Source organism: Callorhinchus milii, unplaced genomic scaffold, assembly GCF_018977255.1.
Source record: "Callorhinchus milii isolate IMCB2004 unplaced genomic scaffold, IMCB_Cmil_1.0 Scaffold4, whole genome shotgun sequence".
NCBI lineage: Eukaryota > Metazoa > Chordata > Chondrichthyes > Chimaeriformes > Callorhinchidae > Callorhinchus > Callorhinchus milii.
The window spans coordinates 40,870,131-40,898,049 of NW_024704745.1; the positions used below are offsets into that span (position 1 = coordinate 40,870,131).

At 38.5% G+C, this 27,919-nt stretch overlaps 1 protein-coding gene across 2 annotated transcripts in view; it reads right to left on the reverse strand.

Annotated features, from left to right (window-relative positions):
- Window positions 1-27,919, reverse strand: part of grtp1a (growth hormone regulated TBC protein 1a) — a 29,517-nt gene extending 1,598 nt beyond the window's left edge. Inside the window, exons 1-7 of one of the 2 annotated variants that reach the window (XM_007904068.2) lie at window positions 27,770-27,919; window positions 27,386-27,534; window positions 23,896-24,054; window positions 19,672-19,796; window positions 17,085-17,181; window positions 1,377-1,549; window positions 279-464 (exon numbers count right to left, since the gene is read on the reverse strand). In XM_007904068.2, coding sequence (XP_007902259.1) covers window positions 279-464; window positions 1,377-1,549; window positions 17,085-17,181; window positions 19,672-19,796; window positions 23,896-24,054; window positions 27,386-27,534; window positions 27,770-27,813 — 933 coding nt within the window. In that variant the 5' untranslated portion in view covers window positions 27,814-27,919. The remainder of the gene's footprint in view (window positions 1-278; window positions 465-1,376; window positions 1,550-17,084; window positions 17,182-19,671; window positions 19,797-23,895; window positions 24,055-27,385; window positions 27,535-27,769) is intronic. The other variant, XM_042334335.1, reaches the window with a different exon arrangement.

Genomic DNA, 27,919 nt, shown 5'->3' on the forward strand with positions numbered 1-27,919 from the left:
TAAGATTTGCACCCAGAAAGGACTGATGACATGAATGAAGGATCGGGTAACCTGGAAATCCACTTTCAATAATCCATACAGCACATCATCAACTGAAAACCATAACTACTGGGACTTCAATGGGTTGAATGCATCACTGCTGGTTAATTTCAAAAACCCATGCTTGCATGGGACATAGGGCCTTATCACGTCATTGAGACCTTTCAAAGCACTTCACATGATATATTCAATAGTCATAATATTGCAGAGAAATTCTAGTCTGTTAAATTAAAACTCACCTGCATGAAGTTGTGGCAATCCGTGATTAATGGTCCCTGTGTGATCTCTTTAAATTTCTCACAGACGTCTGGAAAGTTATTTGCTTCCAAAATGGAAGCTTGCTGGTGCTTTATCAAAGTCAAGGCCACACGAAAGATAATTTTGGATCCTTCATAAAACAGACAGTCCCATATCCGGAAAACAGTCTAAGAAGAAAAAAGACATATTCTTATATTTACAGAAGAAAAATCTTCCATTAAAGTAATATAAAGTATTCACAATATAGTTAGCATAACCCAGGCTGAAAGTCTCATAACAGTACTAGAGGAGCGCACCATTGTCATAGGTGCCTTTCTTCACATGATTTGTTAAACTGAGGTCCCATCTAACTGTTCAGGTGGAAGTTAAAGATTTCATGACACTCTTCAAAACGAGGAGAGTTTTGTCTGGTGTCCTGGCAAACAAACCTCAGATAAACAGCTGTTTGTGGGACACTAATGTGTGTAAATTGGCTGCTGTGCTTTCCTTTAAATGCACAGATACCATAGCAAGTACATGTGAAGCACTTAGAGATATTTTCAGATCAGCTTTGATTGAATTAAAAACTCCAGATGTAGGGCTTGAACCACTAACCTTTTGATTCAGTGGTGAGAGGAGTACCGTGTCAGGCTGACACACTGCACTATGAGTAGGCAGTTTATCCCTCAGTTTATCCCATCTGAATGGCTATTGCCCCTTCCGGTTACATTGATTTAGATCAATATGTTTGTTTTCATGCCCTTCCTTCATACACTTTTGCTCTCTTCCTCATCTTTCTTCATAGCGTAGAAAACACAAATTCACACTATACTGAAACAATCCCCTTGAAAACCCATAAAGATAATTCATTTTGTTTCATTCCCTTTAATATATTTTTTTAGGTGAATGCAGGGTTAAAGTCAACCTTGTTTAGCAGAATATATTGGAATGAAAGGACCAATAATGCAATAAGTGCTACAAATGTGCAATTTTGAAAAAAGTAAAAATGCAGAAAAAAAAATTAAGTGTTCATAAGCTATCATTTTGATAGAATTCAACAAATTTTTAGCTTATGTAAACACTATATTTTTCATGTTTACCTCAACTGGAAGAATGTCAATGAATAGACAAATGAACCATCGTGACACAACAAGTGTCCACATAACATTATGATGATCCATTAGCGCAGCCACTGCCGGGATTTTCATTTTCACCAGCTCACCAAGAACCTCTTGATCAGTCTTAAGTCCAATCATTGTTGGGGAGTAGAAATCTGACAAAAAAAACAGCTAACATTTCATAAGATTTTAAGAAAACATCAACAAGCTGAATTCATAATCCAGGCTGACACTCCAGGTAGTACTGAGGAAGCAATGTATTGTCAAAAGTGCCGTCTTTCAGATAATCTGATTCAGGTGTTCAAAATAATGCAGACACACATTGTGGCCATTTCTTCACAAGTTAAAAAGTGGACTCCTCTCTGATACAGGGATACAAAACAAAGGGATATCATTTTAATAGTACAGCTAGAAAGTTTGGAAGCGAGATCAGAAAACAATTCTTCACAGAGGGCTAGGAAAGTAAGGAATACACTTCCCTGGAAGGTTATAGCGGCCGAAACAATTGAGATGTTTAAGATGGAGGCAGATAAAATCCTTTGAAAGTTATATTTTGGCACCTGAGGGTAGGAGGGAGACAGGCTGGTAGAGGACAGGAATAATTTTCACAAACTACTGAAAACTACCGTGCTTTCAGTTTAACTAATATCTACCACAAGGGGTCACCCTCACACTTTCTGCAAACTGTATACTTGTATTCAGCTATATTTTGGAATATGCAAGCATCTAAATTAGTTTCTCTACTGCTTGGGTATGAGGCACTTCCTCTCATCAATACTGTTCTGCATTTGCTTTAGGTGTGGTGAAACACCTGCAAATTCACTATTTTTTTTTCTTCCTCTATCCAGTCTAGACAATCACAATCCTGCAACTTGAATCTTTATACTTCCAACAAGATGTCCAACCAAGACTAATTGTGCTGCATTTAAGCCTCAAAAAATATTCTTGGAAAACATTATCGAAGATGTTTGACAAACGCTTAATAAGCAATACAGACATGTTATCAAGCAAAAGTGATACATCAACAAGTGGGTGTAATTGAGTTTCATTGTATCGATCTCAAACACAAAAACTTGTAATGCAAGATTGCATAGTTATAGTTTATATTGAGTTACATGGAGATAAACAACAAATTATCTTTAATAGAACCTTTCACTTTGGAAGGACATCCCAAGGAACTGGGATAGCATTTTGAAGCAAACTATAATAATAATAATCCTTGCATTTGATATAGCGCTTTTCGCGTCGGGAGGACGTCCCAAAGCGCTTCACAGAACACACTATAAAGTGAACTGACTGTATATTTGTAGGCGAACGCAGCAGCCAATTGCGTACAGCAATGTCCCACAAACAGTCATAGATTGAAAATGACCAATTTATTATTGTTTTTGGAGGGATTATTATTAGGCTCTGTGTGGAGTAAGGAAACTTGCCCAAGGTTTCGCCCTGACTCAGGTCTCTCGCTTGCAAAGCGAGTGCTCTAACCACTGAGCTACACGACTCCACAGCTACAGGACTCCACAAACCTATTTGCAAACCTGGGTCAAATTACAAATAGGAATCCCATAATAGGATGCTTCATTATAATGTGGGTCACTTGGGGTTACAGACCCCAACATTTGCTTACCCTTTTATATGCTGTTTGGGATTTTATGGGCTTCCCAACTAACATTAAAACAGGCTCCAACATGTAAGATTACTCAGAGTTGCACTTGGCGTAAATATGCTTTTGTAACAGATGAGCCTCTCACAGCTATTTAAAATATCAGCTTCAATACATAATTTAGTATTAGATCACTTATATTCAGGCTATCTCAACAAGATGATGACATAAATAAGAAGTTGCTGCATTTATTTCTGTAATACTTCAATTGCGCAAAAGCCAAATCTATGGAAGCATCTAATCTACGCAAGCAACTATTTTAAAGAAGTAATCTTTATGTACAGAGTAGAGAGGGACTGAATCCACTCACCTAGGATTCTAATGCTTGATAAAACTAACCATCCCCCAAAAAATTAAAAACAAAAAGGGGGGGGAAGATTCTTAACCATGCATTCCATATAGCATATTCATTGATGTTAAATCTTATTTTCCTCAGTTTGATTTTGCAAATCGGCCCTGAGCATTTATAAATAATTAACACAATGCTGTCTGCATAATTTAATTTTATATCTTTAACATTAAGCTATTTGTATCAACTTACTGCAATAAGAATACCTAAGCCTACATTAATGATGCATGCAAAACATGGAAGAATAAGTCTTTCCAAAAGCTGGTTCAGTCATCAATTTAATGCAAGGACACTAAAACCCTGAAAGATCTGTTATGCAAACTGGACTTATTAATGCAAAAATTCTGAAAAACATTGAAAAGCTAAAATAGGATGAAAGAATGTGCACTTTCCAGCAGAGGTCTCTGACTAACAAGACAGCAACACTGAGGAAAAAAGGGTAAAATGAAAGCAGAGAAACAAATTAGGTATGTAAACTTTCAATATTTTAATCCTTGGGTCAATATTGATTATCACACACACACTCAACAACTTGCACTTATATAGTGCCCTCCATGCAGGGTAGCATGTCAGAGCCTGACTCTGAGCCGGAATGGGTGGGGGGAGGGGGGGAGGTGGCCGTAAGAACGGTCGAAGATGAAGGTCTTCAGACGGGACTTGAAAAAGGGGAGAGGGGGCAAGGCAGAGGGATTGAGTGAGAGCGTTCCAGAGTTTTGTGGCATAGTGGTTGAAAGCGCAACCTCTGATGGTGTGGTGGAGGGTGTGAAGGACAAGCAGGAGACCGGTGCCAGTCAAGCGGAGGTGCCAGGTGATATTACGTAGTGAGGAGGTCGGAGAGGCAGGGAGGTACCAGAAAGTGAAGTGATTTGAACACAAGTGTAAGGATCTTGAAGTCAACTGGTTCAGTGTTGGGAAGCCAGTGGAGCCTGACCAGAACTGGTGAGTGCAAATTTGTATTGTGCTGTGTACTCCAGGGATTAGATGCTGTAAAAATCTACATATATTTCACGTAAAATGCTTATACTATAGTCAGCTGAGAGTCTTTGCTGCACAAGTCCAGGCTACATTTAATCCTAGCTCTGAGATTTATTAACAATAATAATAATCCCTGCATTTGATAGAGCTTTATCACGAGTCCTGTAGCTCAGTGGTTAGAGCACTCGCTTTGCAAGCGAGAGACCTGAGTTCAATTCCAGGCAGGTCAGGGCGAAACCTTGGGCAAGTTTCCTTACTCCACACAGAGCCTAATATTAATCCTTCCAAAACCAAAAAGAATAATAAATTGGTCATTTTCAATCTACGACTGTTTGTGGGACATTGCTGTGCGCAATTGGCTGCCGCGTTCGCCCACAACTATACAGTCAATTCACTTTACAGTGTGTTCTGTGAAGCACTTTGGGACGTCCTCCCGACGTGAGAAGCGCTATATCAAATGCAAGGATTATTATTATTATTATTTCAGATGTCTCAAATCGCTTCACAGAATATACTGTAAAGTGAACTGACTGTATATTTTGTGAACTAAATGCTTTTGCACACAGCAGTGCCCCACAAAGTTATGTATTGAGTAACAAAATTATTTTTTTTAAAAAAATTTAACTGCCCGGAAAAGCGATCCGCCAATCTACTAACAACCGGGTTCCTACTTACTGCTAGGTAAACAGGCGTGTGGAGCAGGAAACTTGGCTAACGTTTCACCCTGCCCGGGATTCAAACCCAAGTCCTCTCGCTTGTGAGGCGAGCGCTCCAACCACTATGCTACAGGACTTCATTCCCCACCTTTAAAATTTTACCACCCCCCACATTTTATTAATATACTGAGGCACTCTTTAATCCCAACCATGTTCCCCACGAAAGATACAACAGTATCTATCATTATGCCGCATTAATCAAATCTGCTAAAGATAAAGAGGAAGATTACTTATTGGAACCACATGACCTTGGTTCCAGCTCTAAATAGCTGCTGGGTACTTAACTATTAATGGACCAACACCACTTTCATATCAGTCTACTAATCTGCCAGCATAGTTCGCTGACTTCAGAGCAAATAATGAGGAGCAATGCAATCAAATTGTAAAAGTTTAAATCTTTCAGATAACTGAGCAGCTGAGGCAGATTTTCAGTGTAAAGCAGCAAATAAAGAAATTGGTGTCAGGAACAAGGAAGCAAAAAAATGTAGCATTCAATCAAACAACTATACAGCACACTGGGCGGAAAACTGAGTCTGTGGATAAATCTATGAAAGAAGCAGCCAACAACACGGCTCTACCAAGTTATCTAAGATCTTCTGGTGCAAATCAAAAAGATTTTGTAGTTGCTGGGTAAAGGGTTAGCCAACCTATCTAGATTGCAATTGTACAGTGTTCGTCACTTAATCCTAGGAAAGATATTTTTGCCCTTGAGAAGCTACGTCTGAGTTCATAGAGCATTTCAAAGCCAATTGAATGAATTACAGGAGGATTTAAACTAGTATAGCAGAGAGGAAGGAAAAGACAAGATAATTAAGAAAGATGGACTAAGGACTAAGTAGGATTATCTACGATGTGTACCTAAATATAAGACGTTAAAGGAACAAAATGGATGAGGTTGAAGTGTTGGTAAACCATGAGGAAGCAAACACCTGGGAGCAGAGTAACAAACTTGGTATTATTTGTTGGAGAGGCAGTAGCTAACTGAGCAATAGGATGATAGAAGTGGGACTGAGTTTCTTTGGTTAGAAGTAAAGGGACAGCGGGGAAAAAAATATTAGTGACAGGAATATGTCAGAGATACGCTGGATAATCAGAAGAGGTAGATGAAGGAGGAATTCAATTCCCCTCAGTGTACATTGGGATGAAAAAATAGAGACAATCTGCAAACAGCTGTAAATTTGTTGAAGTTGTGCTGGATTAACTTCTAAAACATGCAGGGAAGGAATTCAACCAGAGAAAATGAAAGATTAGATTAGGTTTTAACTAACTATTGCTATCTCATGTCTTTGGACAGCTCTGAACACTCCAACATCATACAGGAGACTATTGTGATGTGTGATTAATAAGGCTCATGCCTACTTCACATCACACTGTGAAAGTGATCAGTAGCTCAGGCAAGAACTTTTTCTCCTTCTGAACCTGAAGGAATAAATACTTTATGATAGTCCCAAAACGTTTAGCAATGTACAAGCCAACAGATGTATAACGGTTATAGAGCAAAAATGTATTTTCACAAAACAGACGTAGATTTGAAGAACTGCACATAAAAGAAAAACAATATACTCTTGCATACAAGCAATTGACCTGACTATTCTGGGATAAACAGGGCTTTGTTCTGTCGTGAGCTGTGACTTCAGAAGGCAAAGCTTGACCGAAACTAATTTGCACTAACAGGCCATTTAACTACAGTAGATATTTTCTCAGACAAAACAAAAACAATTATTAGATTACTGTATGAATTCAAGTAAATGTATTTATTCAACAATTTATTACGGTATAATGTAGGGTTAAAGATGGTTATGGGGGGTAAAGAGAATCAGAGACAGAAAGAGAAATTAGTCACAGAGACAAGAAGAGTAAAGGAAAAACAGAGTAAGTGTGAGATTTAGGGAGAGAAAAACAAAGAGAAAGTCACAACATTAGGCATCAACAGGGAGGAACCCCACTGGGAACAAATAGTTTGTGACAGTAATCATCTTTGCATTTTATATAGACCTTATCATGTATTCAAGACGTCTCAAAGTGCTTCACAGAATACACTGTAAAGTGAATTGACTATATTTTGTGGGCGAAACGCAGCAGCCAATTGCGCACAACAGTGTCCCACAAACAGTCTTTGTATCTCAGGGGCAGTGCTGGGACCATTACAATACTTTTGTAAATTAATTAGTGGCCTGTCAAAGGAGCCTAAATTTGTAGAGGACACCAACTTGTTAGGAATAGTAAATGCTGAGAATCAACATGCACAAATTTAGAAAGAAAGATCTGGATGTGGGTAGTGAAAAGCATGTGGGCAGAAAAGCAAAAAATTAAATTTAATGCAGAGAAATTATTAATTATGAGATTGAGCAAAAGAAAGTGTAAATATGTGCTAAAAGGAAATTCTGGAGAGGGACTAGGATTTGAAGGGTGTGAGAAAGCACATCCAGCAAAGCCAAATGATTTTTATGTTCCTATACATTACTGTTTTCAAGATGGAACTCACAAAACCTGAAAACATGCATTTCAAATCTAAACCTGGAGAATAATGATAGCGGATTTCTCTCAAGAATCTTCAAGTTTTCCTAGTAGATCAATTAGCATCTAGTTGGCAATCAGGAGACTTACGGTCATCATGCAGTTGTAATCACAACTTCTACTGCACAGGCTTTATACACTGACATTCAGAGCACAACCATTATAGTCCAATGTCTATGTGTGGTTCAGTTGGGAACACAATTCTTATACTGGGCTTTAATTTAAGAGGTTTATTCTTCTAATCAAAGGAATATCCTGTACAGTGATAAAAAATAAGATAAGTTCCATCATCTTACACAATTATTGCACATTGGTAGATGTCATAAACTGCTGCCAATGAGTTTAAATTGTATCTGTCGTTACAGGTAAAATAAGCAGCACGGTGTTTGTTTCTTTAATGTTAAATATGATGGTTCCTTACAAAAGTAAACTTCAATGGTACAGTGCAGCATCATTATAACTTGGTGTTCGGAATTCATAAAATCCCTGTATTCAGCAAGCAACCATTTGTCTCCCTGTGCGTCAGCCAGTTTGGCACTGAGAAAAAAAATAGCTGATGTCCAGTTCATCGGGTCTCAGACAGTTCTCCCTAAACCGAATCAAATGTTTGAAAAAATTGAGCATTTAAATAAAATCAATATGTGAAATTATGAAATTTGCACTTTTCTATTGAACTGGTGGCAGGGTTGCTTGTTTTGGAGATTTCATATGAGCCTTTTGAGGTTACTAATGATATCAGCACAAATTGCCAAGTTTCCTTCCAAGAATATTCTGTGCCCATTTACACAGACATCATCTGGTGAAAGGGCTAAAAAGCATTTCCCCCGAGTACTACTGACTACCACATCTATTAATTTTTTATGGAGCTATATTACACTCTATAAAGTTGACACAGTTTTACACTTGCCTTTAATGTATTTGAATATGGCAAAGTTATGCCATGCACGTTTACCATGTTGTGTGAAACCTACAGCAAATGCCTGGTGTATCAAATTAAAAAGGATTTATTGAAGAGTTGATGTGCAGTGACAAAGGAGCTGATGTAGGTTTATATAATAATCACTTGGCATGGCTTATATAATAGTCACGTGTTTTCAGCATATGCAACCTAATGCCTCTGGCTACTGCCGCAGTTGTTCTACACCCTTACACACAGAATGTTATTACCTCAGCATTTTAATGCACTGTTCATAGATCTATAACATTATTATTTAGATTAGATCATGCAGGATCTCCTTTAGCATGCATTTATAATTTTAGCTTGTGGGTAAAAGGCTTCAAAACACAATTTTTAAAGGCTTTAAAACTTGACTTTATCAAAAAAAATCATAGATAAACAGCAAAAACGCAAATATCTTCCTACCAATAATAGGAGCAACATTCTTAACAGTAAATCTGAGAGTCTCAAGTTTGCATGTTTTAAAAAAAGGACATTATCTTACTATTGCTCTTGGTGTCTAATTATTCAAGGCACCAATTTACAAAATATCAGCCAAAGCAAGAACTGCAACTCTGATTCACTTTCCAACAGAAGGTATTCTACTTGTAAGATGCACTTCAGCCAAATGCAACTGTTATGAATAAAGACATCACATTATCAACCAAGCACTGCAGCAAAGTAATAATGCTGTCCAAATCACAATTGCATTATTACAATTTTACCTAACAAGAGTAAACAACCCGAAACATCTTGTGTGGAAAAACCACATTCCACATTATAGTGGCTGCCCTACTAAACAGCACTGAAGGGAAACAAGGTTTGAGATTCCAAAGTTCATTTTACACATTTTTTTCTTGCTTTCCAAAGCAAATGAAATCATAGAACATTGTTGAAACACAATAAATTTTCAAAATGGCAGTGTTAGAATATGGAAGGGCTCAATTTGTATGCTGAACAACATAAGCCAAGGTATTCAGTATCACTGACCACAACTGATCGTTTTAAGAGACACACACATACTGTGATGAAGTACAGGGCCTGTCTGTCTCAAGGTTTGATCTAATCTAGCATCTCAAACGGCATTGCTCCTGGTGGCAAACGACCTTCAAGACCGTTTGTTTGGGGTTCTGGTCGGTTTTGTCAGCTGCCAAACACATGGGGAAGCTTAGTGGCAGATGGCAGACGGGGTGAATACGGCTACAACATTAGGAAAACAGTCATAGAGGTTCCATTCATTCAGTCCTTACCCTTTCTGAATAACTCTTAAGTAGTCTCCTTTCCAATACAGTTCGGCTTAGTTATAACGTGCCTCACTTTTGGTTATAATGGAGTCATCCATTGGACCCAAGTTGTCAATTTTGCTGCTTGGTACACATACAGGAAATGTGTCCAGATGATCTTCTTGCATGTTACTCCTTTGTACAGCATACAGGAAGTAACCACACAGGGGTAATTTGGGCTTTGTGTCCCATTACAACAAAAACTTATTTATATAGTGCCTTTCATGCAGGGTAGCGTCCCAGAGCGCTTGATAGTGGCGGAGTCTGACAACAAGCCAGGGGGAGAGGGAGGTGATCATAAGCACGATCAAAAGGAAGGTCTTTAGGCAGGATTTGAAGAAGGGGAAGGAGGGGTCATGGTGGAGGGATTATAATTAATGTAACAAAAATCCTCCTATACTTTCCTTTTTGGGAAGGAAATGCAAATGAGAGGATTATCTTACATTTATGCCCTCTAACCACTGAATCGCTGACCAATGGAAAGAGTTTCTCCTTACTAAACAACAACAACTTGGATTTATAGCGCCCTCCACGCCGGACAGTGTCTCAGAGCGCTTGAAAACAAAAACTCAAATAATCACATAATTTCCACATAATCACCCAATCTCACATAATAATGAGCTCCTGCATCTTATCTCCTCTCAACCTTCTTTATTTCAGTGAACATATAGGCAAGCAAGTATCTTATTTGTTAACATAAATGCCAGGTATGGCAGTCTCAACGATAATGCAGTGGTTCAGTTGCACCTTACAGAATGGAAGCTCACTGGTTCAAATTGTAGTGTCAGCATGAGGTGTCAAAATTGGCACGAGGGTTAGGGAGGTAAAAATCAGTTGAACTTACTGCTTCAAGTAGTGAGATTGTGTGGCAGCCGGGTGGGGAGAAGCAAGTGAGTCTGTGAAGCTTGGATGAGTGGCCGACTACCAAGGTTCACACAAATAATGGCCAGTTGAGTGCGGTATCAACTGGCACCTGGGAACCTGCATCAGAACAAGGACGTGGAGATACTGCAGCAGAAGCATATGCTAATGTGTACAAAAAATAGAAAATTAATTGGACACCTTTTTTAAAAAAATAAAAGATGAATTGTGTAAAAAAAAGTTGTATTATTTTGGAACTGGCTGTAGAATGGTGGTACTTTGAGATTGCAGCAGAAATTTCTTGCTTGATTTTCTCTTTTTTGCTGCAGATTGCTGAATCAGTAAAAAAAAGCACCTGGCCTGCTGCCTGTGCAGCCAGCTGTGTCAGGAAATAGGCGAAGCCCTGATCTACATCACTAAGTTCTCTTTTTACAAACCCTCCACATTTTGTGCTTGTTCATCCTTTATTGCATAATGAACCGGTTTTTTTCATGCCAGCAAATGATTCCTCTGCACTTTGGGTCACACTTAAGGATTGCATTAGCAGCAGATCTTCATCCCGTATTCAAAACGTGTGGAGAAAAATCTCCACATTTCAATCTTTTTCAAGGTCGATTCACCAAAAAAGGGTCATCTCCAGCTGCAGAGTTCTGGACAAAACTATCAACTAATTAAACTGGCTTTCAAGGTTTCTGGCAGCATGGAGAAGGCTGTGATCAGAGCACTTTTCAGATTCCTGCTCTGGGCTGCTTTCCTCCTTTCCTCCTTCAAGGCCGGTCTCAAGACCTTTCTCTTTGACTGTTCCTTCAGCTCCCCTCTCGACTCTCTACCCCCTCCTCGCTCCCTCCCTTCCCTCCCCTCACCCTGACCATTTCCTCCCTGCTGGGGTCCTGACCCAACTGTACAGCGCCTTGGGACGTCCTCCCGACGTGAAAGGCGCTCAATAAGTGGAATCTTGTTGTTGTTGTTGTTGCTTGCACTTTGGGGTGAAGGATGGCAGCGACTATTGATCACCAATGACTCACTCTGCAGGTGGATAGGTGGGCTGAGCCTCCTTTAAACCTAGCCACCCAGTGCCTATGTAATTTTTTTTTAAAAATCAGGACCCATTTAGACGAGGGTGCTCAGGAACCCTTCGCGGGGACACTCAGGAAGTTTCCCAGATTTCCCGAATAGCTAGTCTACCCTTTCCCAGCTCATGAACAGTTTTGTATGTTACTAACGTGCTTTGTTTCTAAGAACCACACAAATTAATGCTTTCACGAAATTAATAATAATCATTGCATTAGTACACAGTTCATCAACAGTAAATATAAAATCCCACATGTTGCACAGCTGCTCCAGCCCATAGGCTGGGTCTATAAGTGAAAGTCAGGCTAGGGCTGCCTAGCCATAGATGCTGCCTGACCTGCTGAGTGTTCCCAGCGACTTCTGTTTTTGTTTTCAAATTTCCAGCATCTGCAGTATTTTGCATTTTGTTTTTCCAATATTCATTCAATTAGCTAAGGATGTTTACAGACAGTGGAGCACATGAGGAGACATTGATTGCGTCAGAGGTAACCTTCCTCTGCATAACTGAGGAGGAATTGGCCAGACAGTATTTTGGGTGAGGAACTCCAATCTGATGGTACCACCCAATCAGTGCATTCAGGATCAGCACCATAGTCTTTTGCAAGTGTAGCAGCAGCAATGCTCAACTACTCTTCAGTCTTCAACAAAGAGACAAAGGGACCGTCCCTTTAAACTGTTTGTACATTGCAGAGGAAGGGGTACAGGAAGACAGCTGGGCACCCAGAACCTAAACTAACATAATCAAAATAGAACACGATTCGGAAATCAACAATAAACTTGCATTTAACATTCAAAATTGTAAAAGAGGAAAAAGGCATTTCTAACAGATAAAGGACTTTTTAAATGATCTAATTTTAAAAAGCATTTATCAGGCTAAATATCACCAGACATCCGGAACTGTGTTTTTTAAATTGACTGAATATGCAAAATTACTTCAGGCTTAAACATCTGGCTGTCACAGGGAGGAGCAGTATTTTTCATACAGAAACTATTGTTCACCCATCACTAATTCATTGGAATTTTCTCTCCACGTGTTTTTAATTTGTAATTTAATGCTAAAACAGCAGATCTTTGTCATACCCCTGGCCGCTGCAGCTTCCTCAACTTCCTAGAGAAACGATTTGAAACTTTGAATGCTCTGGAGTCCCAAACCTTGGCTCTTGCCAACCTGCGCCTAGCACTTCTCAGGATTAGGTAGCAGGGTGTGTCCTGTTAGTGTCAGTTCTTGACAAACACAAATTTCTACGTATAAGTACGACTCCCAAGAGTTTTGTGTGGATACTCTTGAACATGGTGATGGTTTTCTGCACGTGTCCAAACAGCTGACTAAACAAACAAACAAAAAAATCACATTTAAACACTCGAACGCTGTTGTCCCTTTGCAGCTCTTCCCTTCCCCACATATTACTGCAAAGTTGTACAAAAAGCAAACTGTAGATTTTGGGCACCAGATACTGTGCGAGCTACAAATTGTTGGGTCAAGTGGAGAAAAGAAAGAAAGCAAGACAAAATTTACCTTTTTAAATAAACGTCATGATAACAACAAATTGCATTATTACAAGTCATTTATTATTACTACATGTTGTTGTTGTTGTTAACCATTGAATCATTGGAATTTACAGTATAGAAGGCGGCAATTTAGCCTATCTCTGTCTGTGCTGGTTCTTTTAAGAGCAATCTATTCAGTCCCATTTACCTGCCCTTTTCCCATACCCAAACCTTCAATCCTATTCCTAAACACGTATTAATTCAGAAGTATTTTATAAGCAACATTTTTCATGTTTTAAAATTGAATTTGTATTAAAATAAACTCCTATTCTTCTGAAGGCCAGTCTCGCTCACTTGCTTCATCACTGGAAGGGGAGGCGATGAGGTAAGTGAGTTATTTTGCTTTGAAAATATATCCTCCAGGGCTTCCCTGAGAAGTTAATTGGAAAAGCTACCAACCAGCATGAAACTTGAAACCCTGCGTATTAAAAAGTCTCAGGTTTGATCTGCAATCTGTTTGGGTGCTAGAAATCACTATGGGACATCTTTGAAACACATCACATCTAGAATAGCAAAAGAGCAGCATCAAAATAAGACCACTAATCAATTATGGAAGGAGGAAAACATTGCTAGAAAGATCATTACCTCCTACAGACTTAAAGGTGATGTGCTGCCACATGAACCAACCTGTTAAATGTTCATGAGGTGACAAACTCAGAATCCGGGAACTAAAAAAGCTACAAGCATTTTGCAGCAAACTAGCTGTCTTGGCATTTGTTTTTGAAAAGTCTCCTTCAGGACTGGAACTTCTGGGAAATATATTACATGTTCTAAAGTCTCCTTATCCAAAATTCATAACTCATCACAGAGCAATTCAGTCATGCATTTTATATGAACAGTAAAACAGTTTAACTTATTTTGCAACAAGTAACTCTGGAAAAAAAGGAGGCCCTAAATTCATCCAAAGTCTGAACGTACACCATTCATGTGTCAGAATTCTTGAGGTTTTTAAATGTAAATTAAATGGCTGAGTTCAAAAGAAAATGTATTCTATGGAAAATACTAAAGGTTTTAACCGTTTAAGCAACGCCAATGTGTGTGTATTCAAGTTCGCGGGCTGGGTTAACAGTACCAGGGGACTCCTGAATTATCAAAGGTAATGTTCCAGGGGAATGTTAAAGATCCCATGACACTATTCAAAAACAGAAGGGAATTTCTCGCATTATGCTGGCCAACAATGGTCGAGATTAATTAGGCATTCACCTCATTGCTGTTTCTTGCACTCACAGCTGGGGTACAAACCCTTCACGTTCTGACGGCTTGGGATGACAGTGACGATGATATCCCAAGGCACTGGACAGTGAAGGGTTTGAACCCTAACCGGGGGTGAAAGGCACCATATACATGCAATTTGTTGTTGTTGGACTGTGCTATTGCAAATGGCTACTGTGGCTGCATACAAACAATTATTACACTGTGAAGCAATTTGAGCCACAATAATTTGATAAGGCACCATTCTAGTGCAATTCAGCAGAAAGTAGTAATAATATTTGATGTGGGGAGGCTCAAGAGCCACGAACAACTCAAAACGCTTTAAAGGGAATTACTGTCAAGTATAGTGACTGGGTATTGTAGGCAGACGTGGCAGCTAATTTCCTACAAACAGCCATGATATGAATGATTAATTTACCTGCTAGATTGTCGGCCAGGACTTTGGAAGAAACTCTCTTTTCTTTTTGCATTGTGCCATGAGATTCAATCGGCAGACAGCACATGGTTTTAACATCTTATCCAGAGGATGACACCTCTGAAAATCAGTGCTCCCCTAGCACTACACTGGAGTTCAACCTAGACTGTGAGCTCATAATCGTAATTCACCCACATAGTTTTACCTTAAAAATGTTAAAACATTTCTCATGTGGTTTGTCTTGTAGGAGCCATTTACAGTTTCTTTAACTAACTTTTTAAAGAAACTGAATGCAACATTTAAAGGGAATTGAATGGATATCTGAAAAGGCATAATATAGAAAGAGCTAGCAATTGGAATAAGAACAGTATGCATCAGCATAGTTTCAATGAGCTAAACAGACATATGGGAACCTCAGTTAACATCCCATGCTAAGGACAGGACTCCAACAATGCAGCCTCCTCCAGTAATGTCAAAAATAGACTGTAAGCTCAAAGTCCCTCCACAACCTTCTGCCCCAGAGGCAAGAGAACTACTATTTGAGCCAAGCTGATACCTAATAAAACAAAAGTCAAAAACAAAAAATGGATTGGAGAATAGGCAAGAAATTAGATTTAAAAAAAGGATGTCAGGCTGATTCTCACTTCTCACGCAAGTGAACAGATGGAATCAGAAGACCGTAAACAACAGTGCTTTGTATTGAGTATTCTGAATGGAGCTTCTCTTCAGAATTGCTGCGATTTAATCTAACTGCTTACAATTTGCTTCCCATCAAGAACTGATAATAGATCTTAAAATGTTTTGCTTTTAACCCTCATTTTATATTTTTGCATTGGTTTTAGCAGGCTGGCATTGATATCACAGTGATAAGACTACTCTTAAAGTTTGGGATGTATTATGATAATATTTTCTCAATATCGATGCATGAGCTGACAATGAATAAAACCCATCTAGAGGCAGGAGGAATCTGTCGACCTGCAAGAATCCTAAGAGTTAAGACTCTGCGTCAGTTCAATGCATCTAATTTATATTTAGTTATATTAAATATAGGCTGAAAAGATAATGGTTGTAAATCTCAATCATGAGGTTCTAATATCACAAACTGTGGAGAACATAGTTTGACTTTATTCGACTCAAACTCACTCCTTCAGCATCTCTAATTTTATTTAAGGAACAGATTAAGTGAAACCGCCAAGGATACAAAGTATTGGGAGGTCATTGGTGTGTTCTGTGAGAGTGGAACAGTCAAATGGAACATTAAAACAGTCAAACTGGAAATTTACATTAACAAGATGTATAAGAGATCACAACAAGGCTTTAATATTCAAGTACATTTTTCCTAAATGATGTGGTTGGAATATTAGCAACTCACTGACCAGTGGATATTATCTAATGCTAGATACCTATTATTATTTAGCTATGAAAAAAGGTATATGGGTCAGTGTTTTACAAATGACCTCAAGCAGTTTTGCAATTGCCTATCTGGTGCTTTATTTTGTATGTAATCTCCCCTGAGTGGCTATCACCATTGTAATTTACTGCCTCTGATCCACAGCACCATTACCCTCATTTAAATCTTTTGTGCTATTTGCAGACTTTGTTTTCATCCATCTGGTACTTCCCGCATCTTATCTTCTTTACAGAAATCTAAACAGGATCACTCTAACCCCACACAAGTTTAGGAAGCAGATTATAAATAGTTAAGATTAATTGGTTGAGAAGATCTCTTCAGAATGTAGAAAACAAAACATAGTAGTTTCTCATTCCATGTGCTCACTTGTGAGTGGAATACACAAAATATTAAGGGAAACTGCAATAGTTTTTAGTGCAAATCTAGACATTGTTGACAAGCTCAGAAATTTTATTTAAACATTTCAATTGAAAAAAATAATTTTCTAGTACTGAAGTAAGATTTGATGTAAAAACATTAGAAAAAAGTCAGAAATCTGTTAACAAGAGTGCATAAATCTTCAATAATGCGATTTTTAAAACAGTACATATTGTAACAGTTTTGTTTAAAGAGCTCTTATTAGACTCATGGCATAAAACGATGAAGGCAATGCATTTGAGTAATAAGTATGTAACCTTCTGGAGTGTCTCTATGTTTCTATATACAGAGAATAACAACTTTCAGGCAACATACCAGGTATTATTTTTCCAACCAGGGCATCTAATAACCAGAACGCCTTTTCTTCATCCTTGGTAACTATAATCAAATACCCTGCAATAAAATTCATGCCCTGAAAAACAAAGGCAATGAAATGAGAAAATTATTGATCTTAAAAGTTGAACAAAAAATTTAGTTTTTTTCATATTTCTGCACCCAGAGAAACAAGCACTTCAGGTAAGGTACAACACAAGTTATTATGATAAGAGTTCCCTCGTTTAATCTGACACAAAATATTAGTTGCCACCATTTTTCCATCTCACATTTAAGCAGGAACAAAACCAGTACTCAAAGGGTTAACAAGAGCACTGAACTAAAGCTGAAGCTTCTGAATGATCCCAGTCAAATTCCTACAAACTTGCATTTCTGTTTCATGCAGATTATCGGTATCATAACTAGTGTGGAAAAACAAGGCCCAAATAAGGAACCAACACAGCAAAAAAAATTATGCTTATATTGTGTGTCAAAACAGATATTGCATAATGCAAATTACGACTGGAACCTATGTCGGGTTGACAAAAACAATTACTGTACATGAAAAGGATGTTATTGTGACACTGAACAGTTACACATACTGCGCTGAGGTCAGACACAGTAAAGGAGGGAAGGAATGGAGGAACAAAACAGAGCAAAAAACTATCACTTTTTGAAACTTTGCAATCTGACATTCACAAACCAGAAGTCACAATTAGCGATTCAATTCCACTTTGAGAAGATTGCATTTTACACCTCACTGTCTTATGTGAAATCTAACGGGAGAAATGTTAGCATGCAAGGCAACCCAGGCTGCCAATGCACCCTCCAACTGCAGATTCAACAGAGGCATTGCTAATTGGTTGGGAGCAGCTCCTGTGAATGCCACAGAGAAACACCAAGGAGGGAACGAGGGCACGGAGGAAGATTTGTAATACAAATTGGTGGTACGTTATGTTTGGTTGGACACAATACCAATAAAAATGTACAAATGTTTTAAGAAGTCATGAATTAGTCAACAGTAGAAATTGATATACGATTGCAAAATACATTAAAAGTCCAATGAAATTCACTACATCATAAATTGCAAGGAAGTCTATTCTCGCCTGTAATTTTGCTGATGTGAAGTTCCTGAATTCAACCATATTGGCATATTGACAAAAGCTGCTTGGCAAAGTGCTTACATGGAAGAGGGTGAAAGCACTTCGCCAAGCAGCTCTTGTATACCATTTTTCCATGTTAAATAAAGAGGTTTGGGAGCAGGTGACCCCCATTATCTGTAGACACCAAAAAAAGAATTTATTCTTAAAAGAAAAAGGTCACTCTTACCCTCAAAAAGGCATCAAAACATTTCAAAGTGCTTCACACAATGAGACGCAAGAAGTTTAACATCTTATATAATAATCCTTGCTATTTTAATGCAAGGATTATAATAATCCTTGCATTAAAATAGAGTCTTATCACATCTTTGAGACATTTCAAAGCACTTCACAGAATATACTGTAAAGTGAATTGACTATATTTTGTGGGCAAAACGCTAGTTTTGAAAGCAAATACAGCATCTAATCTACACCAAACATGTTCCACAAACAGTAATAAAATGAATGACTTTTTTTAATGATAAATTTGAATGAGGGGGAGATAATAGTCAGCAAACAAAGTTAATCCGAGGCAGGACGAAACCTTAGGCAAATTTCCTTACTCCACATGCCTCTGCTTACCTTGCAGTAAGTAGGAACCCAGTTGTTAGTCAATTGGAGATCGCTTTCCGGGATAATCCCTTCAAAACAAATAATTTAGTCACTAAATCCACGACTGTTTGAGGGACACTGTTGTCTGCAATTAGCTACTGCATTTCGCCCACAAAGTCAATTCACTTTACAGTATAATCTATGAAGCGCTTAGAGATATCTTAACGACAGAATAAGGTGCTACACCAAATTCAAGGATTGTTATTCTAATAATTCCCTATTTATCTTCTAAGAAGTTCCCTTGTATACACGAATAAGAAGAACATGCAGATTGGGCCAAGATTTAACATCTCATCTAAAGGATAACACAATTGACAATATAGTGCTTCCTCAACCTGGATTATGAGCTTAAATCCTGATGTTGTAAAGCCCAGTTTTTGACCCAGAGCTGAGATTACTACTAACTGCGCCAAATTAAAATAGCAAAGTAGAACAAAGAAAAATAGAACACCTTTCCATTGAAGGAAAAGCTTTCAAAGGCAATTACTATAGGTAATTAATGACAAGTCTAATGATGATTTTTTTAAGGAAAACATGGCAATCATTTGCACAAGCAAGGTACCAAACAGTCATAATATGAAAGACCAATTTATCTAAAGAATGGTATCTCTAAGATCCTTTTGAAAAGAGGGACAAGACCTTGACATCTACATCATCCAAAACATTGCACCTCAAACAATGCAGCACTCCTATAGTTCTGCACTGGATTAGCAGTCTGGACGATGAGCTTGAACCTACAACTGTATAATGCAGAGCTGAGTGTGTAGCAAACTGAGCCAGCTACATTAACTATAGCATGAATTATAAACCTTTCTTTATTAAAAAAAAGTACAACATACCTGACAATAACCGACTATTTTGTTATGGTTTCCGTATGCTACTAAAACATTAAAAAGTTCACGCTGAAAGCAGGGATTAGCATTTTTTCGAAAATATTCATTGTCAGGAAATGTTCTGTTCAAGTCTGGGGAAGGAGGGGAAAAAAATTGATATATAATCAACAAACAAAACACAAAATATAAGAATATTGGCTTAAAAATGCATTTTATACTGTAAAACACACTCAATTTTAATTGATTTTTCTCTATTATACGATTGGTGACACTTAAAGGAGTCCGGCTTTCATCACCACGTGCTGATGCTTAATAATCCATTTCTAATTCATGGCAATGAATAATTTACTGAAGAAATAAAAAAAATTGCAAAACTGCAAGACAATTGATATCTGAACTATTATATAGTGAGACTCATCTTCCAGTCACTTCTGTGGAGATGTGCTCCCAACATGAAAGGTGCTACAGAATAAAGGCTTTCAGAGGCTTAAAGTGCATCAATCACTGAAATCCTTTCATGTCTTTAAGAAATACAAAATAATGGAGTAACCCTGACTTTTCCGACTGATAAGATTCTCCACTATAGCTTCCAGTGAGTTCGATCCTGACCTTGTTTCTCAAGGTCTCGACCTTATTCTTAAACCAGTCAAATTATTAATTCCAACATCAGAGCAGAGGTTGAATGTCTGACCAATGTCAGATGACAGTATGTGGAGCTCATATCATTCAATCCTCGATTTCAGCACTCTGGGATGCTGCTCTGCTGAGGGGCGCTATATAAATGCAAGTAGTTGTTGTTGCCGGTGGTGGCATTTATTTTAACAATATGGTCAATATCCTTCTGAAGGTTTTTAATTAGATTGTCAACATTTTATGAATCTGTGAAAATGTAACCCTAGATGTAACCTGTTACCTCTGAATGATCAAGTGGAGTGGAGTCCTGTAACATAGCAATACCTGCCCTTTCACCTCCTCCCATACCACTGTCCAGGGCCTCAAACACAGTTTTCAAGTGAGACAGCAATTTACATGTACTACCACCAATGTACTTTATTGCATTCACTGCTCACGATGTGGTCTCCTCTATATTGGGGAGACCAAACGCAGATTGGGTGACCGATTTGCCGAATACCTCCATTCTGTCCCTGAGCTTCCGGTTTCTTACCATTTCAACTCTCCCTCCCACACGTACTCTAACCTCTCCATCCACGGTCTCCTACTCTGTTCCAATGAGCTACAGCACAAACTCAAGAAACAGCACCTCATTTATCTGCAAGGGACCTTATAGCCCTCTGGCCTCAATATCGATTTCAACAATTTCAGACCATAACAGCTCACATTCCACCTCCCCCTCCTCTGTGACCATAACCACACCATCCTGGTCCCAGACACACCTTTTCTCTCTCTGGTCTGCCTATTTTGTTGTAATCTTTCCCCCACTTTGTTCTGCAATGTTAACACTTCTATTCCCCTGCTTTGTTACAATTCCCCCCTTTGTTTTGCATCATTAGCACCTCTTTAACCCATTATCCCCTGGCCTTAACCCCATTTTTCCTTTGTCTTCCTTGTTCTACCTCCCCCTCTCTGTTAGCCCTTAAAAGCCTCTCCCTCCCAACATGCCCCAGTTCTGACAAAGGGTCGTAGACCCGAAACTCACTTTCCTTTCTCCATAGATGCTGCCTGACCTGCTGAGTGTTCCCAGCAACTTCTGTTTTTGTTTTCATTGAATATCCACATGGCTGCTTGTGCTTTAATATAGGTTTTGATATAGGAATAGAATCAGAATTGAACAGTCAGGATGTGCAGAGCAGTGTATCTCAAAATAACGTGTTAGGCTTGTGTTACTCTAACGTAGATACAAGGGACCCATTGACATCCATCTGTTATGCAATTTCTATGCTATATAGGATGACATTTTTCTGATCATAATGTCATTATCTCTCCCCCCTCCCCCACCTTGCCGGCATTGCAAGGGAATAGTGAAACAGAAGAAAGGGATAAGGTAATCATGGGAATGAGGGAGGGGATGGAACAATTCAAAACAACTCCCAATTCTCATCATCAAAGTCCTATGTTTCAATGGTACTCTCGTCTCTCAGGAGTTGACTGTTAATTTAGTTTGCTATAGTGCTTATTACTGTTTTGTATGTCATGTCATCTTGATCTCTATTCTTTTTTGTTCATCTCTGCTAAGGTTAACCCCACCCTCACATGTTGAAACCATTAATTACCCAAAATATTTTAATAAAGGTTAGAATTTTACAGCACAGAAGGATATAATTCAGTCCATTGTGTCCGTGACATCTCTCCGAAAGAGCTATCATTTAGTCCCACTATTAAATGGATTTGATAGGCAGTTTCTGTAAATTAAATCCTTTATGAAACATGTCCATATAATTATAGGAAACACTTCTGTCCCTAATGTGAACCCAGTTTAGCTTCAGGAGAGATGACCTCAGATTTGTCACAAAGTATGGCTGAAATGAAATGGTGATTCAAGATGGCACACCACACCAAATGAGATTCTGTAGTTCTGATGTGAAAATTGAAAGCAGCACTTGGCATTAGTCCATGTTACAAGAACTGATTATACAAGTGTTGACACTGCATGCCTTCAGAGTATTCCCAATTAAGAGATTGTTTTCACATTTACTGGCAGATTCACTCAAATATTCTTTCTCTGATCTGACGACTTTTCAAAGTATTTGGACCAGGGCAGATTGTGTCGACAGCATCACCAAGTACCACATAATTGAACATTGACAGATTAATCTGACAGTTAAAGTCCAAGGTCATCTCTTCTATAGGAGTCCCAAAGTCAATGAAGAGAATTTGGGTCAATAGTAACTATGGACTTAATTTTACAGTACTGTAATATCATGTCTGTAGAAAAGTTGACCACACATGGAAGAGCTTATTGCTCTCCACAACGTCAGCAATATAGATCTCACATACCACATAATCAGAAGACTGCACCACCATTGGCACAAGGAAATCCGCCAATATATTCAATAGCAAAATAAACAAATCAATATCCAGATTTACAACTACATCCAATGTAATGTACTGAGCTCATCTGGGAAGCTGAGCATCCTCCTGAAAGGCTGCAACGAATATACTGAAAGATATACTGCTATGGTCTATCCTGTTTATTGGTGGGTATGACCTTTGAAGTTCACTACCCAGCCTAGTTGTATGGACATTTTTCAGACTGCTTGGGTGAAGCTAAGGTAATTGACAAGTATCCAGGATATTCATTCATAATAAACAGATCATGCATTTTGGAACAACCTTCGAATTTGAACAAACATTTACAACATATTAATTCAAAAACACCAAAGAAACTCGAGTGCGATTTGGAATGCCCTTTCTGATGTATCGTTTCACTTTAACACATTCTTGACCAGTTTAGTAGTCTCAGAAGAGTGGGTCAAACTGGCAAGAGGAAGAACAGACGACTACTGAGTCTAGGCAGATTCTAAACAGCACAAAAGAGGAGTCCCACTGAGCATTATGACAGTCTATATCTGAATAGGATGTGATCCATTTCATAGGTGATCTGGGCTTAGTGGTAAAAAAGTGAAAGGGATCTTACGGCAAACTCTAATGACCTGTAATGACCTTATAGTTTCGTAAAATAAATAAATTGAAAGCTGTTAATCATCTAGCATGCTGGTTGATGTATTAATATGCTTTAACAAGGAAAATGTAACAACAACACATTTACACATCCTGTGTTGATCACGGAAATCTCAACGCAAGCTTATTTCTTGTTGGCCACTGCAGCAAAGTTAAAGATAAATAAGTTAAGTAGATGGAAAGCAAAATAATTAAGATCTTAAGGACATGCCAAATTTCATAATTAGAATGAGTAACAATTTCAGTTAGGCTTTTTATTAAGCCTTTACGTGAGGCCATACCAAAAGTGAGAAAATATTAAAACTCAAGATCAAACCAGCATCGTGTCTCTCTCTTTAGAAAAGATAAACTAATTTGCAATATTAATCTAAAATCTTTGTTAGCATTAATACGAACTATTCTTAAAAAAACTGCTTAAAATTTCTAACCGTAGTAATGTACAAAATAATAATTGTAATTGTAGTGATATAAAATATGATCTGCAATTTGAAGAATATAAGGAAACAAATAAGTTTGTAAAGAAAAATATAGAGCATTATAAAACTCCCAATAATTTCACACCTCATACAACACCAACTGAATTATCATTACCTGTTTTTACAGCTTCAACCAGCTTCGGATCTTGTTCCCCTTCCAGTAGTTTCCTAAAATAGCCCGGATTCTTTTCCATCTGTGCCTGGGCTCCACTAACAATCATCCAGATAAGACTGCGGTGTTCATTTGGAATACCTTTTCTGATGTATCGTTTCACTTTTATGAGAACAAAAACAAGTACTTAAATATAGGGATTTGATAGAAGTTTGATGAGGGACTCGAGGTGTGATTTCTAAAATAAGAAGTGAACTAAAAACTCACAAATTACGATTTATATAGTAGTTGGGTTAATTGACTGTATAGAATTAACCATATGCCTTCAAGATAAGATAGTTCTTATTGTTTGCTAGTTTTCTTAAATTTTTTTCAAACACAATTTTCAATTGTTAAGAGGGCATTACCGAAGATATTCTTTATTTATGTTGGTAAACATCTCAATTCATTTTCAAAGCATATCTGTATCAATCAAAAATGCTGATACTACCAATTGAACTTCTGGTACTACAGAGGCTGAACGTCCGACAGAGCTAAACTAACAACTGAAAAAAATTATCTATCAAAAATTGTATTTGGAAAAACAATTTAAGAAAACTAGCAAACAGTAAGAACTAGTTTACCTTGAATGCATATGGTTAATTCTTAATTATTAATAATAATGGTTAATTAATACAGTCAATTAACCCAAGATTTTGTAATTTTGTTCCATTTCAACAGTTAACATTTTTTCTTCATTCAGTTGGACTCAGTAAATACAAAACTCAATGAAATCAACACTACATTGAAAACATTCTTAAAAAAAACTGGCAAATCTATGAACCTTGAAAATTTTAAAATTATGTTAAGACATTTGTAGCATTTCAGCTTAAATAGGTTTAAAATAATCAATTCTGCCTTTCGAAAGAGCATAAATACAAGAGCTGTGATTTATGCTTTCCAGCTTTCCTGATAAAACAGCTAAAAGTAAATGCATTAAGTCATTGGTAGTAAACTTCAAAGCTTTAGTCATACTTATTAAATTCACACAAGACCAGAGCATATGGTAAACAAATAAATGATGTATGATGATTCAAAACTATATGGACTCCAAACCACTCATTCTTCCCCTGAAGTAAAATTATGTACTGATCCTCCATAAAGACAGGATTCATTCATCTCCATACATCTACTATTCAACCTTGAAATGCTTCCTCTACAATAATAATAACCCATTCCCCAGCAGTACACAATCATAACTATGGAGTATTTGCTCAACTCAGTCTGTACTTAATTCTAATTCCATTTTTTAATGTATAAAAGTGTTAACTAACAGCACTAACCGCTTTTGTTTAAATTCTGTTCTGCATATCTATTTCTCAGTGTGGCAACTATTCATCTTTAATTTCACTTGAAATTAATAGGTTTTCCTTTTCCCCCAGAAGAAAATGTTTTTGTTACAAATTCCTTTAATACACACCAGTTTTACTTTAATTTTTCAGTTCTGTGAAGCACTTTTTTTCTCCCTTTTATGCCTTCCTATTGGGCTCTCCTGAAGTGGCACAACAAATATCTTTCTAATTTTGGTCTATGCCTTTAATACTGTATCAAATACAATTAGCACTGGAGCTGGCGTTTTCACAGTCTTCTATATTACTGTTCTGGTGGATTGCTAAAGATCGAATGATTACTGCAAATACTCTAACAGTCTGCTTCACATATTGTGTTAAGAAGCATCCACTGATCACCACAATCAAACTTACTTCTTTATTTATTGTTCCTTCTGGTCAAACCTGATTGGACTACGTCAATTCTAGGAAATTAAATCATGGTTATCACATTACAGTTTTCCATATCCTAAATTTACTTATTTATATCTACCCACACAGCTTGAACTGGGTTTGAAAAACAATCGTAAATTGTTGCACATATCGTTAGTACAGCAACAACTGGCATTTATATGGTGCTCTTCATGCGAGGTAGCGTCCCGGAGCGCTTGACTGTGGCACCAAACCAATAATTCCCAGCCAGAAATTATATCTACCTCATCAGCAGCTGTTAAATTCTTTCCTACCAAAAAATATCACTACTGCACCTTAAGTCAAATAAGATAAATCTCTTAATTGACTCACAAGTTTACCCTTCCAAATGTAAGAGCTTCAGTTATGAAATAACCACTTAAGTGCTAACCACCCATTTTATTCTTCATTTTTTTCCTTAAAAACGTAATGCAGAAAAAATTAACTTTAATGAAGCCTAAGGAGAATTGTGCCCCGATTACAAGCAAGTTCAGTCCCACACAATTCATCTTAAACTGAAGCGGAACAGACATCACGAAAGATGAACTGACATCTGATATTATTTTACTATTCTATACACCCAGTTATAATATATCAAGCAATATTACAACACGCTATACAAAGCTTCTCCTAAACAAACAGAAATCCATCCACTATAAACTTTGCAAACCTACAGATACACAACTATACAACAACATTTGCACAGAACACAGCAAACTCCCACTATTGCACTTACACTTTGAAATGAATCAACTCTACAGTCCATGGTAACAATACCAATCTATAATAATATAATAATACCATGGTTTATTTTAAGTCTTTGGAAATTGTTTTGTTATGTAACATGCATAACAATCAACAAGAACAATCATAAACACTCTCATTTTCAAAGACGAGTAGGATGTTTAGATTATAATCTTTGGTTTAGTATAGCACCTTTCATATCGGGAGGTCATCTCAAAGTGTTTCACAGGATTTACTGTGAAGTGGAGTGACTATTTGTGGCCAAACACGGCAACCAATCTGCACAGGGCAATGGAAGTGAACAAACAGCCAGGAGGTGAATGATTACATTTTATTTGGAGGATTGTTTGCCAGGACACCAGGAGAAATTCCCATCCCTTTTCGAATAGTGCCATCGGATTTTTAACGTCCACTTGAACAGGCGTCTGTTTAACATCTCATCCGAAGGATAGCACCTCCTACAATGTGACACACCCTCAGCGCCGCACTGAAGTGTCAGATTAGACGATGCGATTCCTGACGTGGAGTTTGAACCCACAACCTTCTAACTCAAAGGCAGGAGTGCCACCGCACCGCTGAACAACTTGGGATCGCATGACCAGAGAGGGCTTCACAGGCAAAGCTTTGTGAATAAACCGTATACTATAAAAGTTCAAAGAAAGAAAGGTGCACTTTTAGCAAATTTAATGTCAGCACTGAGGCCAACATTGACACAATACTACTGCTTTCTGAAAACAGGCAGATTTAATGAATGAATGTATTAAATGAATGCTGACAGGTTTTTCTTTCCCTGCAAAACCTTCACTCTAATACATAACATAATTAAAGCTGTGAGCCCGGGCTCTGGGGCAGTGCTGGTGGGGGGGGGGGGGGGTCATGGCAAGTAACCCCTCTCTCACACACCCCCACAGGAGCCCCAGAGCCTCGGGGGCACAGTGGGGGCAATGCTCGGCCACCGACACACGCCTCACCTTTCACGCTCTTCTCCACTTTGCTGCGCTGCAGAAGTTTGGACCACTTGATGGCCCTCCGGGTGAGCACCGTCAGGTAGTCGGACATGAACCGCTCGTAGGACACGTAATCGAAATCCTGCGGTCTTCGGAATCCATAGGGATCCACTCTGCAAACACACCGCCGGGAAAGCCATCACCAGCCGCCAGTCCCCGCCCGCCCCCACAGCGCGGCTTCACACCCGGGGACCGGGCAGGACAGGACCGGCTGCCGCTCTCTCGGGCTTCTCCGCGGGGGCACCGGGCGGTGAGCGGTGTTGAGCGCGGGCGGGCGGGCGGCGGACAGGCAGGTGCGCGGCCACAGGTGAGGGGAGGGGGAGGGGAGGGGAGGGGGGGCCTCACTACCTGCCGACGCGCTCCTCCGCCAGACACTCGTCCACGTTCTCCATCGCAGGGCCGAGCACTCACTCACTGGCCGCCCCAACCCGACCCGACCCGCCGCCCGCTGCTGGTCAGGGCCGCCGAGCTCAGCCCCGGGCCGGGAGGGGCGGGACT